Source organism: Neolamprologus multifasciatus, chromosome 20 (assembly GCF_963576455.1).
Source record: "Neolamprologus multifasciatus chromosome 20, fNeoMul1.2, whole genome shotgun sequence".
Taxonomy (NCBI): domain Eukaryota; kingdom Metazoa; phylum Chordata; class Actinopteri; order Cichliformes; family Cichlidae; genus Neolamprologus; species Neolamprologus multifasciatus.
In genome coordinates this window covers 9,381,168-9,400,502 of record NC_140458.1, presented here as the reverse complement: position 1 = coordinate 9,400,502, position 19,335 = coordinate 9,381,168, and the positions used below count along the sequence as shown (strand labels likewise).

Here is a 19,335-nt window from a genome sequence, read left to right as displayed (position 1 = left end):
CTGGTGTCCTTTTATATTTATATTTACATTTGTATTTATATTTTTTCACATATCACCCTGGAAGCTAATGCAATACTTTGATTGACTCCTTGAATTAAAGCTGAAAGTCTGCACTTCAAATTACACTTTATGACCTAGCAATATATATATATATATATATATATATATATATATATGTGTGTGTGTGTGTGTGTGTGTGTGTGTGTGTGTGTGTGTGTGTGTGTGCATAGATGAAATAGAGGGCACTAGCTACTGTGGTGCTGTGGTGTCCACTGTTTTCACCCCAGATGGCAGATGGCTGTCCCTCCCTGAGTCTCGTTCTGCTGGAGGTTTCTTCTTATTAAAAGGGAGTTTTTCCTTCCCACTGTCGCCAAAGTGTTTGCTCTAAGGGGGTCATATGATTGCTGGAGTTTCATCTGTTTATTTTGTATCATTGTAGGGTTTTTGCCTTACAATATAAGGCACCTCGAATCAATTGTGTGTGCTCGTTCTGGTGATGTTTTTAGGTTCTTGCAGAACTTTAAATGAGATGTTTTTCCACTTTCGAAAAGGAGGCCCAATATTCTTCCAGAGCCCGCAGAATTCCTTGGACCCCGTCAGGCCCATGTGGTCCAGTCAACCCAGTTTGTCACCGAGGACAAGAGCACCAGTGTAAGACGTAGCTAGTTGACAGGTGGAGCTCCTCAGTGCACCCATACTGGACAAAACTGGCGCGTCATTCAGAGAACATCACTTTCAAGTTATTGGGCCCACAGTACTGCACTGGTCCGCCTCTCTCTCCCTCCCTCCCTGCCTCCCTCCCCATCTCTCTCTCTCCCTCCCGCTCGCTCTCTCTCCGAATAAAACCGACGGTTTCCGCGAATGTGCGAGCTGCCTCCTTGCAAGCAGCCATAATTGGGATTATTCAGGAATAATTCGCCTAATCCAGCCGTGCTGTTTTGTTTTTGTTTTTCCTATTTTTTCATTTGATTTCGGCAGCGTCTGCGATGTGAAGCCCTCTGTGCCGTCGCTGGATTTGTCCAAAAACCATGTATTTGTTCTGTCACGGAGGCTTTTATTTTGGACCATTAAGATGTAGTCCACCTTCGCTGGACAGCAAAACAAAGACTGCATAATAACAGTTCAGGGTAAATACATCGCCTTTTACGCCGAAAGATGGGGAAAAGAGACGTATCGCGGCTGTTGTCTGTGTGGACTAATTGTCCCGGTGCCTCTAGTCAATATAAACGCCAAGACGATTCATTTAGGGGATGCGCGATCTTTTTTTCCTCTCTAACGTTTGTGGGTGGGTTATTATAAGCATTGAAAATCTGACATCATTTGGATATATGAACAGAGCAAGATATGTTATTTTTCCACCGCGTGTGTTTCTAGGCTTCTGGAAACCCATCCTCGACGTGATGCAACATAAAATCTGTTTTCTCGGATGATATTCAGACACCAAATGAGCACCTTCTTCTCCATGAAAATGTAAAAGGGTGGCGGTGGATTTTTTTTTGTGTGTGTGTGAGAGAGTGTTTTTTGTATGCATATCTTTTAAATGTGGCTTTACATCAGTCCTCATCCTGGATTTTTTTTATTTTTTTGATCAGCTGTTGATTATTAGGTAGCCTCTGCCCGTCTTATGTTTATTAAATGTTGCTCAGTTCGCTTTCTTCGCGATGGATTTATGCATAACAGGTGTTGTTTGAGCCTGAGATCACACAGCAAGACCATGCAGCTTTATTATGTGCTTTTCTCTCCATTTAACGAACACTGAAGCAAAGCGACTGGGATCCTTTTTTTTGTTGTTTTCTTTTTTTTCTTTTTTTTCTTTTTTTTTTTACCGTGAGGAAAGAAAGGATGCAAAAATGAGGGGATGAAAGGTAGGTTATTATCTCTCTCTCCCTCTCTTTCCATCTCTTTATCGCTCTCTCTCTCAGTCACACACACACATACACCCACACACACACAATAAAAAAAAATGATGGTGATTTTGACACCTGTTCATGTGTTTTTCACTCCACCCTGTGTTTCAGGCCTAGCTGCCATGGCAGCCATTTAATCAGGTGAAATGATATTTGTCAAGGTGGCAGAGAGCTGCTATGATTGAAAAAAGAATAAAGAAAAGAAAACAAGCTTACAGTTATGGCAAATCGTATTGGGTGTCATGGCCTACATAGACAAGGCCCACCCATACAAGCAGCACGACTGAGTATTATTATCATCCTCTACCCACAAATGAGTTTGCAGGTCTCAGATTTGGTTTATATTTGATTTTTCATTCCCAGAATAAGGTTTACGTTTCCTTGCTTCAACACTGATGTCTGGCCGTGGTGATGGCAACAGTGGTTTTATCACCCTGTTGAGTAACATAACACATTTCTCACACACACACACACAGGCCTTCGGTAAAAACCCAAATGGCTCCGTGCTCTGCCGTTATATTTGTTATGTGCTTTGAATGATACTGATTACACCCTCTGCTCTTTAACTGTCACGCATACACGCATGCAGAGAGAAAGCAGGAAAATGTTCTTTGCTCATTTACAACATCCCTGTTTGTTGGACATGCCCAGTGTCGGTTGTACTGTGTCTGCTCCAGCCCACCCCCCACCCCCCACCGTACACCCCCATGCATTCACTCAAACACCCACACTTGCACAAAGTATGTGAGCTGTTGTATCTTAGCAACGAGCAAGGTAATTACTGAGAGAGCCAAGGAGCTGGCATGCTGTAGAGCTGCTGATCTGATCCCAGCCTTAGAGAAACAGGAAGGCAGATATTTCCACTGTGTTGCCCAACACAGCACTTCTATATTCATTGTGTTTAAATGTAAGCTTTGCTTCAATTTAGTGGCGAGCGTGTTCGACCTAACGAGCAGGTCAGACGTGCTGTTTTTCATTCCTCAAAATGTGTGTGTGTCTCTGTTCGCAGGTGGCGAGGTTGTGGACAAAGAGGAAAGATGATTCTGTCTTGTAGAAAAGATCCTTTCGGCCTCTCCTTGTAAAGACGAGAGAGCCGTGGGAGACGACGGCTGTAGGAGGATCTGTACTGTTTTTAAAGGGGCCCAAACCAGGCAGGCTCTTGTGGAAGGGGAAAGAATGGCTAACCAGAGCTTTGCCATCGACGGCCCTGGCAGTTTGCTGGCTGTGCTGGCCTCTCAGAGTGGACTAGCAAGGGGCGGCAGCAGCAGTGACAGCAGCAACAACAATGGAGGAATCTCTGCCACAGATGTGTCTGCCTACTTTAAGCTGGTCTTCTTGGGGTTGATCATCTGTGTCAGTCTTGTAGGCAACCTCTTGGTCTCCCTGCTGGTCCTGCGAGACAGGACGCTTCACAAGGCTCCCTATTTCTTTCTTCTGGACCTGTGCCTGGCCGATGCAGTTCGCTCTGCTGCCTGCTTCCCCTTCGTGCTGGTTTCCGTCCACAACAGCTCGGCCTGGACTTACAGTGCCTTGAGTTGTAAAGTTGTGGCTTTTATGGCTGTGCTGTTTTGCTTTCACGCTGCCTTCATGCTGTTTTGTGTGGCTGTCACTCGCTACCTTGCCATTGCCCACCACCGATTTTACGCCAAACGCATGACCATCTGGACCTGTGCTGCCATCATATGCATGGTGTGGACTCTGGCAGTCGCCATGGCGTTCCCACCCGTCTTTGATGTGGGGACTTATAAGTTCATTCGTGATGAGGATCAGTGCATTTTTGAACACCGCTACCTGAAGACCAACGACACCCTGGGTTTCATGCTCATGCTGGCTGTGGTGGTCCTGGCTACTCATGGCTTCTACGCCAAGCTGCTGCTGTTTGAATACAGGCACCGCAAGATGAAACCTGTCCAGCTGGTGCCTGCTATCAGCCAGAACTGGACCTTCCACGGTCCCGGGGCCACAGGTCAAGCTGCAGCTAACTGGATCGCAGGGTTCGGTCGTGGTCCCATGCCACCTACTCTGTTGGGCATCAGGCAAAATTTACACAATCAGCACCGGCGGCTGCTCGGGATGGAGGAGGTGCGATCAGAGAGGAGGCTGGGCAGGATGTTCTACACCATCACCCTGCTCTTTCTGGTCCTCTGGGCACCGTACATCGTGGCGTGCTTCTGGAGGGTGTTCGTAAAGTCCTGCACCATCCCTCATAGGTACCTTTCCATCACAGTGTGGATGAGCTTCGCCCAGGCCGGAGTGAACCCCATCTTCTGCCTCCTGCTGAACGAGGACCTGAGGAAAGTGCTGAGAGCTCATCTGCCTACTTACTGGAGGACTAAACAACACCTGCCCCAGGATGAGGCCTACTGCATCATGTGAGATTAAAATGAGCCTAAAGAGGGGGATGTTTCACGTTTTAAGGGGGAATTTGGAGAGCAGAAGGGTTGCAATGCACCTTGCTTAAGTGTCAGTGTCTGTTTTGTTGTTTTGCACAACAAAATCCAAATTTTGTTAACAAATGCAGGCACAGTGCCGATATCTGAAGAATGTTTATATGTGAAAAAATGTGTGAGTTGCAAAGGTTTGGATAGGGCAGTAGAAACGCCCTGGTAACACTTTAAGGGTTTGTACCGCTGATGACGGACTATATAATTAATAAATTGGAAAGATCACAACAATCACCGCTCCAGCTAAGTGTGTCAGATGCCATTTTAAAATAACGTTGCCTTATTTCAGAGGGACACGCCCCAGAGCTTTCAGCTGAGAATGCGTTTCTGTGTCACATAAGGCACAAAACAGACACAGAGAGGCTTGAAATCCTTGAAGAAATGTGCCGTGGACTGTGAATAGAAAGTGTTGATCAGAGCGTTACTAACTCTGAAACACATCAAGGAACTCAAAGGGTCTAAATGGATTGATAGACCACCCTGGACGCCTTTTCATGTAATTCAAAAGAGACTGCAGAATATCAAGTGGACTCAATAACCTTGGATACATTTAAATAGCTGTTGTGATCCCAGAAGCCCCTAACATGCTTGATTTTTTTGGACTTGATTTAGGGCGTGTCAGGTTTCTTTGTATCATAAAAAAAATTTGCCTGTTTTCCTTTATTTGTAAACAATACATGTTAAGCAGATGACACTATTTTGAAATATGACTTGATTTCATATTGTATAGACCGTACAGGAATCTATATTCCTGTTTGTGTGTTTTTATAGAGCATTTGTGTGTATGTGTGTGAAAAAGAAAAAAAAAAGGCAGAAAGAAAAAAAAATGCAGAGGGAAGTGGAAGGAGACAGAAAGAAATAATGATGATAGAAAAGGTTCCAGTAACACTGAGTCAATATGAAAGCAGCCTCATCTTGTGGTCTCAAAATCATGGAAAATTGAGCAATCTCATCATATGGAAATTTATCCTTCAAATGGATTTTTAAGCTGGATTTTTAATGCTAATGTGCAAGCAATTGTGAAATACAGACGGATAATGAAAAAAAGGGAGACAGAATAATTAGAAAACAACAGTTGTACATTGAAAACAGGCCATAGGATTTAATGACTTGAATGGTGATGTATATTACGTTATTTGGAAAAAAAAAAAAAAACAACATTAGGAAGTGTACATTTATTTGCAAATGACGATCTTGGGAATGTTTTAAAGTGCTGTTTTGCTCTCACCAGAATACAAAAAAAAAAAAGAGAAAATGAAGTGGCACTTAATTTGAATGAAACTTGAATGTTACCGGGCCATCTTATATCCCCCCCACCCCTGAACATTAAAGCCAGCACTTGAGTGTCTGGATCACAGTATGTTCAAAATCCAAACATCTTCAGGTTGTATACGACCCCCAATTTGTGTGGTGTATGAAAACTGGCAATGAATACAATGAATTGTCTCTCCAAATTACAATTCATGTGACACAAATGTCTGACCTACGATATGTTAGGCATAGATATACACGTGGAGTCAATTTTTTTTTAAAAATGTGGACACTTGCACAGCATACTGTACTAAGCATGCATTCCACTGCATTTCATAGATTCAAAACTGGGGATTACAACTTGTACAGATGTTGTTATGGAAAGAAAAAGTGAAAAGTGAACAGAGGTCCATAATTTTTACGTCTGGCATTTCCTCGCGAGATGATATTCTGTAACTGTACAGTTTAACTGAGTTGGTTCTTTTGCCCACTCATCAATAAAGACTCTACTTTTGATGCATTCTGATTTATGACCTGTCTCGATTGCGACACGGGCCCAGTGGACAGCACTTTACACAAAATAGGCCACTTAACAGTTCGTGCAGCACAAATTGCACCCTGTGTCCATTGTTGTTCTCGAACACGTACAAAAAAGCTGAATTTATGACACATCGGTCTATCATTGTACACTTCACTGGATGAAATGAAAAAGTCATCCCCTCCACTGAGCACTGATCAACAACCACTATACAGTCAAAAAACGTTGTGATTTTCTTCTCCAGTAGCATTTCAGACCTGTGGAGACGGGTGTCGCACAAAAAAAAGAACTGAAAACATAAAATATATGGACAAAATACCAGCCCACCTACACGTCACACCTGCAGGAGCTTCTCAGCCATGAAAACCAAAAACCATGAAGCTTCTGGTGCACAGTTTTAATGCCAGAGAGGGTTTGTAACTCTAAATGGGACTGAAAACACCTGATAGGCCCATAAAGTGTATCAGTGAATTATGATGTGGAGCTTTATAAAAAGGCAGCTTAAATGCTCATTTCCACCTCCATATGTTTATTCAAAGCCTCTTCTGGAGAAGCTTTGGATGATTCAGTGTTAGAAATAATCCCTATTTATCTTATACTTGGTTCATCGTCTTGGTGACATCACAGAGAGCCAAAGGTAGCAGAAATGTAAGAAAGAGAGCATTTAGATCAGTTGAAGCCTGAGCTTTTGGATCACAGACATTACTTGCAAATATGCCACCCCTATCCTTGACGCTAATATGAGCGTCTTCTATTGTAACAGTGCATGCATGCAGAAAATAAGGAAAAACCTAACTGGCCTTTTTGAATATAACGAAACATTCCTGCAATAAAACCAAAGGTCACATTATGCAACTCTAGGATGTTCATAAGGTCACAATAAACTGTTGTTTATACCAGACGAAGCTAATCTTTAAGGTTCAAAGTGTACTCAACTGAATGAATGAAATGGATCCATTTGAAAGTGTAATACTGTGTTATTTTCTTTTTTCAAATGTTAAAAATGTCTCACTTCTTAAGACAAAACAGCAAAAAAATCTGACAAATAAAGCATAAATATACTAATGGTCATGCAGAGGAGTAACCTCTGGAGATGATGGGTTGCAGTAATTTCATAATCATTAGTATTTCTGTATTGGTTAGATTGTATGGTGTATTCTAAAAGATAACAATTAATACAGCAGAAAACTGAAAAAAACGGCCACTGTATAAATTATGTAAATTAAAAGTAGCTTTTTCTTTCACCTACCGTTTTCAAGTGGCAGCTGTTGAGTCTTTTGTGCAAACTGCAGAAAGGGTTTTAAGGGGTATCTAATCCCTCAAAAGACCATGAAAACACATTTTATATTTTAAAATAGGCAGAATTAGTGCTCATGCTAAGATATTTGGATCAATAGCTCTACATAGTAGTAGTATCAGGATCTTAAATGAATAGTAGACATACAATCATAGAAAATAAGTTTGGATATACTTTATGGTTAACTCCTCTGCAGGATGAGAAACATTAATGTAGTGTAAAAAACCCCAGCTCATACAGATTTCACATGTACAGCAAGCCTTATGCAACAGCAGTGCTTTTGACACGTTAAAAGAAAATGGATGGCTTGGAAGAAAAATACTTCATTGTTGTAATTAGGACATGATTGAAATCCAGTCACTGTGTGGTTATGTAATGTCTTGATAAACAATTAGCCTATATTTTAAATTTGAATGAGAGATAATTTCCTTTGTCTTAATTGCTGTGCTCAAGCTGATGAAAAGGATGTTTCTATAGTGAGCAGCATCAATTGTGTGAACGCCCTCTAAATAGTCCAGGTTTAACAGGTTGCATCCAACTGTGCCTCTCTGTCTCCCCAGAACTGATGCTGAAGATTCATCTAAGCGCTTATTTTTAGTTTTCTTCCCACTTCTCTCCAAGATTCACAACAACATAGGCGGTATTACTCATTTGTGAAAGCTCACCCCCACCCGCTGTACGTTCTGAGGATGCAGAGTGCTGCATAGGCCTTGTTGCACGGTCCTATCAGAAAACATGTGGTCACGCGGGTGAAGTTTTGTGTTGACCTCATAGACAATTCTCTTTTTTTTTTGTTTGTTTGTTTTTGATCAGCACCTATCATGGCTGCTTCAAACAAAGCCGGTGTCCTTCCTTGCAGTGTATCCAAACTTGCATGTTGCAAACTCCTTACCAACCTTGAGAAGAATGTAATCGAGTGTGAAAGTGCTGTGCTGGAAATTCTGAAACTACAGGTTCCTTCGAACGCCGTGCTTTTCAATTACTTTAATTCAATCTCTTTTTCACTTGGTAATTTCTTTCTTTTCTCTGCACTGTGTAGAGACTGCAATGCAAACTGCAGTCACAATTTGTGAGCGCAGTGATTTCCAATGCAGGGGTATGCAGTCATTTTAATATTATTTTTTTCTAATAGTTCTTTTTACTGCAAATTCTATAATATTTTCACCCATTTAAATGTTAGAAACATTATCTAAATTAAAATAAAAGTAAATTATGTTTAGTTAAACTAGCCACAAGCATGACACCACCATGGTCAGTGAGGCTATTCTAGCCAGTCCTCTGACCTCACACAACCAACAAAGGCCTGTAAGTGTTGCTACACTTCCTCAGAGAGGACGAGTTAACTCCACTAAACACTGTTTTCAGTGGAGCTTAAATATTATGAGTCTTCATGGTGTACATCTAAAGAGGGGGAAATTATTATTTAATCTCGTGTTGAATTTGTAAGTTTGCTCACTTACAAAGAAATGAACAGACTCTAATTTTATGGTTGTTTCATTTTAATGGAGTGAAACAGAACATCAACCAAAAATTCAGTTTATAACTTTTTCCGTAATGAGGATTTTTGGTTGATTTCTTGTGACTCCCCCCAAAAATCAAAATCAAAATCAAAATCAAGCTACCATGAAAACTAGAGTTCATTTCTTTGTAAGTGAGCAAATTTACAAATTCATCAGGGGATCAAATAATTATGTCCCACACCAAATATAGCCGTCATGAGTCAGTGACTAAAAAAAAAAGGTATTTGGGATACAGATCAGTGTGATAAACGTTTCACAGGATGCTCAGAAGAATAACATCAGTTAAAGGATCAGAAAGAAAGAGGAAGTATTGACAAAAGCACTATATTGATAATGTGAGCAATTTGTGACGACTTACATAAAGGAACTTCCCTAATAACAGTACTCAGCAGTGCTTCAAATTCACTGCTAATGTCAACATGCTAACATGGTGATCAGATTAAAAAGTGACAGCAGTTCTAGTGTTTAATTTGATGCCAAACTGGAACAAGATACACTCACTGGCCACTTGCTTGCTTATAGAACTGCTTTAATTCTTTGTAGCACAGATTCAACAAGGTGCTGGAAGCTTTCCTCAGAGATTTTGGTCCACGTTGACGTGATAGCATCACACAGTTACTGTAGATTTGTCAGCTGTGCATCCATGGTGTGAATCTCCTGTTTCACTACATGGCAGATGTCCTCTATTGGATTGAGATCTGGTGATTGTGAAACCAGTTTATGACAGTTTGAGCTTCGTGACATGGCGCTTTATGCTGCTGGAAGCAGTCGTCAGAAGATGAGTACAGCAGCAAAACTCGGTGTTGTCACGCTGCGTTGTTTAAACAATGCTCAGTTGTTGCTAAGAGGCCCAAAGTGTGCCAAGAAAATATTCCCCACACCAGACCACCACCTGCAGCAGCCTGAACCACTGACACAAGGCAGGGTGGATCCATGTTTTCATGCCGTTTACACCCAGTTCTCACCCTTGTTGCAACAGCAATTGAGATTCATCAGACCAGGCAATGTTTTAGCAATCTTCTGTTACTCAATTTTGTTAATGCTATGCAAATTGTAGCCTCAGTTTCCCGTTCTGAGCCGACAGGAGTGCCACCCAGTGTGGTCTTCTGCTATCTAGGCCATCTACTTCAAGGTTAGAAGTAGTGTGTATTCAGCAGTGCTCTTCTACATACCTCAGTTGTAACGTGTTGTTATTTGAGTTACTGTTGCCTTTATCAACTCAAAGCAGGTTTTTTCACCCAGAGAACTGCCATTCACTGGATATTTTCTCTTTATCACACTATTGTCTATAAAAGATGGCTGTGTGGGAAAATCCCAGCAGATCAGCAGTTTCTGAAATACCCAGACCAACCCATCTGGGACAAAAAACCACATCACATCCAAAGTCGCTTGAATCATCTTTCTTCCCCATTCTGTTACACATTGTGAACTTCAGCATGTCATCTTGACTGTGTCTAAGTGCCTAAATCTACTGTGTTACTGCCCTGTGATTGGCTGGTTAGAGATTTGCATTAACAATTACTTGACCAGGTGTATGTAATGGATTGGCTTATGAATATGGAACCATGGTTATCAAGAATCTGATTAGATTTCTTATTAGATTAGCAAAAGAAAGAGGGTAATCACCAAAGTGAAAGTCATCCACAAGTGATACAAAATATTTAAGGTATAGAGATTTTTGAGATATTTCAATTCAATAACCAGTTTTATTTGTGTCAAATCACAACACCAGTCGCGTCAAGGCACTTTATATTGTAAAGTACAGTCCCCACAATAATACAAAGAAAACAGAAAACCCCAACAATGAAAAGAACACCGTTGGAGCAAGCACTCGGCGACAGTGAGAAGGGAAAAAAAATCCCTTTTAACAGGAAGAAACTTCTAGCAGAACCAGCCGTCCCTCAGAGAGGGACAGCCACCTGCTGGGATCGATTTCACTCAGCATTAAGGCAGAATGCAAAATCAACCAAGATCAGAAAAGTCAAGATCACTGGATAGATTGCTATTCAGTAAAAAGGACTATTGTTACAGCCCCTGATAATGCATGCGGACTGTAACATCTAGTCCTTTTTACTGAATAGCAATCTATCCAGTGCATTTTGCCACCAGATTGATGAACTATGTTATGTTTTAGTCTTTAAGGCCATGTTGGTAGGATGGTCTTTATACCCAGAGAAGAATTTACCCCTCTCCATATACAATAAACCATCTCTGAACACCAGAAATGACTGTTCCAGTGTAGATCTTGAAGACCCACACTATGACTAATATTCTCCTACACTGTAAGTTTGACCACTTTACTACTCTGAGCACCTCTGGTATGCGCATTTCCGTTTCCAATTATACCGAAATCCATGTATGTTATGAAAAAGGCAGCAAAGGCAACTGACATTTACAATAGTTTATTGTGGATTTGTGAAATAAATTAAATGAATCAGCAACCAGCTTGACCCGAGTATACACGCACACACACATACAGGTTAAGTACAAACACATACTTAAAAACACCCTTTAATCTTTTTTGTGATGATTTGATATGCCTACTGCCTGATCCGGATTTCAGTTTCATGCACATGGTCTCAAATGCAAAACAGCAACTGAAAGCAAATAAGGCCATTTTACTACACTTGATTACACTGATTGAATAACAGTTACATAAATAGTGAACTAGATCTATGCCAGAGGGACTGTCAGTGTGATATAAAGTGTTTTTTGTTTTGGTTTTTTTTTGGAAAATTATGTGTTCTCTTCACATGAAGTAGGTCGTATCCACACAACTTGAGGTCAGCCATGACACATGCATGGTATTAGTGCTCGTTCTTTCTTTACAAACCAAAGGAAAAAAAAGAAAAAGCCATTTCTCAGCTGCAGCTGTAGGAGCACTGACACACACAGCCCACCTCCCACACCATGAATTTCTAAGACATCCCTACCACCTACACAGCATGGCGTTCTGATTGCACTTGAGTATCATTACATTAAACATTTGACGCAGCCTGTTACATTCCAGTGAAAATCTACAGACTTGTTATTGGACGGTTAAGGAGCAGCAGGCTTTTTATATGCAGTGGATGGAAGCTTTTTTAAATTTTTAACATGTTTTTTTTCCATTAGTGGATCAGTCACTTTTGCTCACGCCTCCAGATGATGACCATGCCGGTGGAATCTGCAGATGCAAGTAAACTCTCGTCGCAGTTGAAGCTGACATCCAACACTGGACCCCCATGACCCTGCAGCTTGTTTACTATCGCCTTGGTGTTGCGCTCGACATCGAAGAAGTAGACGCAGCCATCCTCGCTGCCAGTCACTGCAGCAGAGGGAGAAACACAAAAAGAAATGGCGTGGAGACATTACAAGGACAGCTTGAGAAGATTTAATTTGGGATTGTCTCTAGGCAAGGTGCACACTAATTACTGTGACAACAAACAGGATGTATATTATATATTTTTTTCTCTTTCCAGCAGAAAGTAGAATCAACACAGCATCATCTGCACACTCTAATGCATACTGGGCGAAATCAGAAATGCACAGGTGGTCACACACTGCGCCTGACAAGAGGACGGAGACACACAGCTTGTTTGTTTTCCACTTCCAGCATGAAGAGAAAGTAACACAGGCTATACACGAAGGAGAGCGCTTAATGAAGGTTGAGCTTATTCATAAATGTTGATGACTTAGCTTGCTGACAGATTTAAAGAGACAGATGTTGCATGACCACCTGAAAATAAAATTATACTCCCTGAACCTTGTTCTGCTGGAGGTTCCTTCCTGTTAAAAGGGAGTTTTTCCTTCCCACTGTCACCAAGTGCTTGCTCAAAGGGAATTGTCTGATGGTTGATGTTTTCTCTGTTCTCTGATTTGGTGCTATATAAACGCAACTGATTTTAACTGAACTTATTCAAACATTTCTTTTATATCTTTAAGAGTCTCTTTATACTTTCCATCTTCTTTTTCTATATACAACAATAAATAATAAGAATAACAGGCCAATAAGAATCATTACGTTAACTAACAGTAGTTTGCCCGGATACACAAACCTAATAATAAAAACACAAGTCTTAAAAATGATTGATAGATAGAAAATAAACCATTAAATCTAGCAAGGACAGACTTTGAGGTTGAGCAGCGTTATAGTTTGTAAAAGGGGATCCACACACAGGCTCCATATTTCTGTCCTTGGACTTTACATGACCAGAGTAGCTTTAGATGAGTCACAGTTTAAAATAATCTCAGTTCATCCACTTTCTGAGGCCATTTGAGCTCTTCTCCTGACTAAACCAAGCATTTAGAGCAGTATGAAGCCTGAGTGAGGATGAGCAGAAATATTAATTGATCATCACAAGGGAAATATTGGAATATTCCTTGAATACCGATTATACCTTTGATTCTAATCTCAAATGACTTGACATACCAATTTCCCTGGATGATTAGCACTGGAACTCATTTTCATTTATTTACAGAACATGCATGCTTTTCTTGAAAACAGGAAAAACAGCAAAAACACAGATAGTTCTTTCATGTTGTCACATATTTTATGGGTAAATTCTACTGAACTCTTAAATGCTGGCAAGGACCTTCTAAATAAATGTGTGAAAGTATATATTTTAAGACATGAAATAGCCTGAGCTTCTGGCTTTCAGAGGTTGGACATGCATATTTTAAACTCGGCTCATTTTTGCTATAAACTTCCATAAATCTAAAATTAAGGAAAATTAAGAAAATAAATAAAAGCATAACAGGTTCACTGTAACCCTGCTGGTCTCATGTTAGCAATTTACAAGTACTATCTCTCAAAAATTGTCTTTTTTTTTTTACTCCAGAGGCAGTGGTATGCTATTTTGGTCAGTGTTTTACACTGAATTGCCTGCAGCAGGATATAAACGATGGTCTAATTTTGTATTCAAATATTACAGCAGGAACACTGGGAGACTTCTTACCCACACAGGCACCCTGTCTGAAAGACATGAGGGGGCAGAAGATGCTATGAACGAGCTGGGATCCATGCTGGATGGGGAAGCTTCTCTTCAGCTGTAGTGTTCCCTCATTGTCTACCACCCTGCCAATGTGAAGGTGTCATAACTGGTCAAATTCAGCATAACAGCATAATCACAAACAGATATCACAAGTAAACATGTTACAGCTTTAAAATCTGCACAGTGGAAACAAAGCTGCTTATTAATTAACAGTGACTTGCTCTTGCAGACTGACCTGTACAGCAGCAGCTTATTGACACAGGCGTTAACCAGCAGCGAGGGGTCTCTGGCCTCTCGGCTAATCCAGGAACGAGCGGATATGCTGCAGATAGAGCTGCCTTCACTCACCACCAGACGCTTGGCTTTAGTAAGCTTCCCTGTGGTTGGGTCGGGAGGAACAAAACCAGCAAAGACCGACAGAAACAGATCAGCTGCTGACCCTCCAGAGCAGACATACTCTTCAGAGAAAAACTCATTATAATTTCTAATGTGGCCCTTTTCCAAATGTAAATGTGGTAGGTGTACCTGTGGCCATGTCAAAGAGGAAAGAGAAGATGCTCCCCCTGTCATCACCAGCCCAAAGGATCTTCCCTGGAGCATCAAAGGAGAGAGACAGCACGCGGCCTGTCAGCTTACTGGAGCCCCCCTTCACCTTCTTCCCAGTGGAGATGTTCACCACCTGCAGGTGGTGCTTGCTGTTCCCCACCTGGAACACAGATCCGGGAATGAAAACCTTTAATAATTCCACAGCGCTACACTGAGAAACTGACAGTGTGCACCATTTCTTTCTGTTGTAATTTAACCTGCAAAACCCAAATTTATCTTTCTCATGTTATATTTAATGAGGCGTAAATGGACACTGCTGTGACAACACGTCTTTCAGCTTACATTCTGTACATCCGTTAAAGTATTTGTCATCAAACAGCTAAGTGAAATCCAAATTATCCGTCACATTTACCACTTCACAAAGGCTGACATTTTATTCTAAAATTTTAATCAATGTCTGCACAGTGGAAGTATTCATTTAGTTATTGAGACTGGGATATAAAAGGCTTCTCTTTGGAGGTTATTGCCTCAGCATGAAAGGCTTAATTTATACTTCACTCACAAAAGGGGAAACATCTGGAATAAATGTGACAATGAATTAATTTCAGAGTGTGCTATGAAGTTTGAAGGAAATAAAAGCTGCAAATGTCCCTTGAGGTTACTCAGAAAGGTAATTTCTTTCAGACTTTAAGCATGTGGAAAACAGTAAAGGTGTAAGCAGACATCTGGTGACGGACTACACAGTTATTGTTCAGGTTTAACTAGTGTCTCGTCTTAACATGTCTTAACAACTAAAAACTAGCACACACATTCAATGTGAAGCCTGTAACTAAAGTCCGAGCCCCTGAAATTTTGAAGTTCAATTTTAAATGTTATATTTATCACCCAATAAGAGAATATGCATCCAGTCTACACACTCACACATTATTGACTGTCATTCATCCACCTTGCTTTAAGATCCTTTAGGAATTTCAAAGAAAGACATCATTTATTGTAATATTTTTAGCAAAGCACTAATCCCTTTAATCCTTTCAAACAATACATATTAAAGCACAATAATGCAAAATAAAATACATCAATTATATCCTCTGCAACCAAGGATATATGCTCAGCAACCACTTTATTAGGTACACCTTTTCAACTGTTTACTAACACAAATCACATGGCATCAGTTCAATGTATTTAGGCATACAGACTTGGTCAAGACAACCTGCTAAAGTTCAAACCAAGCATCAGAAAGGCTAAACTATGGAAGCACTACACTGGATCCACTTAGCACCAATTAACCCTTTAAAACCAATCGGAGCAGGCATGCTCCATTTTGCGTAACTATTTTTAAATCCCTATAGAACTGGAACCACGTAAGCTAGCGCAATAATTCTTTTTGCATTTGAAACCGGAGGAGTTGTACTCACAACTTATGCCATCAGTTTGTCCTAAGTTTCCTTCCACATATAGCTTTGCAAAGATTGCATAAAAAGCACTTGCAGCAACAACAATATAATATTCCAAAAACAGGCTTTGCTGATCCAATCAGCTGTTCATAACACTTCCTACGTGGGAATAGACGTCAGCGCGAACTATTGCACATCCGCCAATACCTGCCCGAAACTGGAAGTGGCATCAATTTTGCGAAAATTTCGTTTTTTACCTTCAGGGCCTTATAAGCCTACACTGGTGTTTTTTATGTTTGACTTCATGCTTTTCTGTATCGTTTCTGGGATGCTTAGAACTCAAATTGCACTGCTGGAAATAGTTTATTTTAATGCACATGCTGTTTTTTTTGCAAATTTGCATTATAATATTTATTTTTTCATTTTTCCTGCAGTATATAACTAGAAACTAGAAATTTCTCTAACTAGAAATATGTGTAAAAAAAAAATATTTTCAATTTTCTTTGTAGTTTATTGCACTTATTTGCAATTTATGTAGTTACTATGGACTTAATGCATAGATATTATTAAAATTTGGGCTATAACAGTTGTATAGATGTATAGCAACTTGAAATGCTCCCAAAAATGGCACTACAGTATGTAAAAATATAAAGATAAGCTCTGGCGGACTTGGTTCTATGGTAGGTCCTAAAGGGTTAAGCTTCGTTTAAACACCACAGCCTGAGTATTGTAGATGGCCATGTCCATCCATTTATGAACAGTGTTCTTCTGATAGCTGGTGATAACACGCCATGTTAAAAATCTCAAATCCTCTCAAACTGGCTTCTTGAACACGATAATGAGTTCACTGTACTCAATTAGCCTCGGTTATTTAGTCATCTTTCACATTTTAGTCTTTCATTCAAGGTGATTTTCAAAAGTAACTTTTATTTCAGTTCTACTTTCTTTGTTTTGTGGTATTATCTTTTTATATCACATGTAATATGGGACTCACCACAGTAAGGTTATTATTCATGGGTTGGAAGGTGCAGCAGAGCAACTCGCTGGATTCTGGGTCTCTGACCTCTCGGATGCACCGGCCATCCTCTGTATTCCAAATACGGAGTGTCCCGTCCAGTGATGTCGACACAATGATGTCATTGCTCAGAGACCAGGCAAAGTCTGTAACTGGACCTCCATGACCTTTTAGGGTTACCTTCACACTGGGAGGAGGTGGTGAGAGTGTCATAATGGACAGAGTGCCATCCAGTGAGCAGCAAGCAAGGAGGTGCTTGTCATCATTGGCAAACTGCAAACGTGGAACTTAAAGAACAATGAGAGGACAGAAGCGTGGAATACATGGAGATTTTCAGTGTATACACATTGATTATAATGAATTCAAAACCATTTACTTACCAGCAGAGTCGACATGTTGATCAAATATGTGGTGCATGCCAGCAAAAGCATAATTTTCACTCAATGTTGTGTCTCCTGCCATGGCACGACTGGCCTCTGCCACTGAGGTGGGCACCAAACTGCCCGGAGGCCTGTGGTCACAAATAAAAACTGCCACGTAAGCACATAATCAATAAAACACACCTCACAACCCTTGCCTACAGCTGACCACTCAATATAAGAGATCCAGTCATTACTCAGTGCCACATAACTAGAATTACGGCCAGTAAATCTAAACTAACGCATCTACTCATAGCAGAAGTAAATCAAAAATGAATTTAATTGCTTAAAGCAATGAGACAAAATGCTGGATGTAAGCTGGTCTCTGAGTGCACTCTTCTGGGTACCTCTCATCGTAGACGGCTCTGTTCATCTGGGCCTGTAGCTGGTACGAGCCTCTGCTGACAGACCGGCGATGACCACGAGCCCCTTGGGCACGGGGGTCCTCCTCAAAGTCCTGACAGAGAGCAGAAGGGGCCGCAGAGAGAGAAAGAATCTCAAAGGAGTGAGTGCAAGAACTCAAGACCTCAAACAATCATGAAACAAAAACAACCAAGAAATGTTGAAAACTTGTTGAAATTACCATGCATTTTCAAGTTACTGATACTGCCCACTTACATGGGCAATGCCAGCAATTTCAACCAAGCTGCTCAGTTTAATATGAACGGGCAACCAAAGTGTTGCTTGGCTATGTTGCTCACTGATCAAAACTCACATTAAGCCTTCCAGATGGCTCTTATATCCTAAACTTCCTTTCCAGCTTTAAGTTATTTTAAAATCTTTTCCCCCCAAATTAGTGCAACCACACCCGCCTACTCTCCCGCCTGTTCTACTTTTCCTGCCCTTTCTATTTCTTTGGGTCTGACCTCCATTCGGTCCAGTGTGGTGCGGGAGCTGCGCACACTGCTGGCCCTGAAGCTGCTCTGCTCAGACAGGGGCCCGTAGCGCAGGGCCAGCAGCTGACTGCGCAGCTTCAGGTACTGCCTGCGCAGCCCTGGCTCAAAGCCACACTTGGCGTTCTCTCTGAGCAGCTGGCTGCGTCGGCGGATGTACTGAGTTCGGAACTGTGGGAAGGTAGGCGTGCGGTAAGCATTGTACCTGGAAAAGGGGAAAGAAATGACACAGCACAGGCAATAACTCACAAATGATCCATATACAATTACACATCTGAATGGGTTCGTCATCAGTTTGGACTATTAAAGCCAGCTGCCTGACTGAGTCTCACCTTGCGTCCACTGCCAACACCTGCTGCCAAACTGCTGCCATTCCACAAGCACTCTGGGTAAAGAGGAAGCCACTGCCAGGGCAGATACCTGTCACAAGACACAACACAAAATTCACATTATTAGCAACTTTAACGGAAAAAAATAGCATGTACCAACTGTATGAGGTCGAAAAAAGACAAGCTAGTATTAATGATGCACTGATAAAACTGAAATATTAACCCCACCATCACATCCTCAGCGTCAAAGGTAGCAATGATTCAAATTCTAATGGCAAATGAATGGGTGTGTTACTGAAATGTTATGCAATGCGAGTTTGACACTAGAAAACAATCCGTAAGGAGAACCGACATAATCTGCTGAACGGTTTCCGCTTTTATTTTCTCGAAACAATGTATGCAGACGAGCTAAACTAGCGCTAGCCTGTCATTTAGCAAGTTAGCCACAACATCATATGCGACTACCGCTCATAAAAAACACTTTCTCGTTCAGTTTTCAGCTTAGACACACAGTCTAGGAGCTAACAGTTTAATACAGCGTATAAGACATGAATGGTGATCACAGAGCAAAGAAACTCAGTAAAATACGGCTAGAAATCGCTCACCTTCCTTAGCTTTTCTCCATCGCTGCTTTTTCTGTCAAATCACGTGACACACTGTAACCAGCCCAGTCACTGATGTGGAGCTGCTGAATCCGGAGGATGATTCACAGCGTTTACATTTAACGTTACATTCAAAATAATTAACCGACCATGGATCGACTGAGGTGCAAAAGATCTAACAGTCCATTAACTCCTTACGGCTATAGG

At 41.0% G+C, this 19,335-nt stretch overlaps 2 protein-coding genes across 2 annotated transcripts; one reads left to right on the top strand and one right to left on the bottom strand.

Moving 5' to 3' along the window:
* Positions 1-225: 225 nt before the first annotated feature.
* Positions 226-11,843, top strand: LOC146494410 (putative G-protein coupled receptor 173). Its single transcript, XM_085145808.1, has 2 exons — positions 226-1,865; positions 2,917-11,843. Exon 2 carries the CDS (start codon positions 3,084-3,086, stop codon positions 4,281-4,283), a length of 1,200 nt encoding a protein of 399 aa, XP_085001934.1. The 5' UTR covers positions 226-1,865; positions 2,917-3,083; the 3' UTR covers positions 4,284-11,843.
* On the bottom strand, positions 11,344-19,232 carry wdr13 (WD repeat domain 13). The gene is made up of 10 exons (XM_085145804.1): positions 19,132-19,232; positions 18,530-18,617; positions 18,171-18,402; positions 17,652-17,761; positions 17,266-17,396; positions 16,865-17,172; positions 14,456-14,636; positions 14,166-14,307; positions 13,895-14,013; positions 11,344-12,264 (listed from the first exon to the last, which is right to left on the bottom strand). Exons 2-10 carry the CDS (start codon positions 18,568-18,570, stop codon positions 12,080-12,082), a joined length of 1,449 nt encoding a protein of 482 aa, XP_085001930.1. The 5' UTR covers positions 18,571-18,617; positions 19,132-19,232; the 3' UTR covers positions 11,344-12,079.
* Between the last annotated feature and the right edge of the window lie 103 nt (positions 19,233-19,335).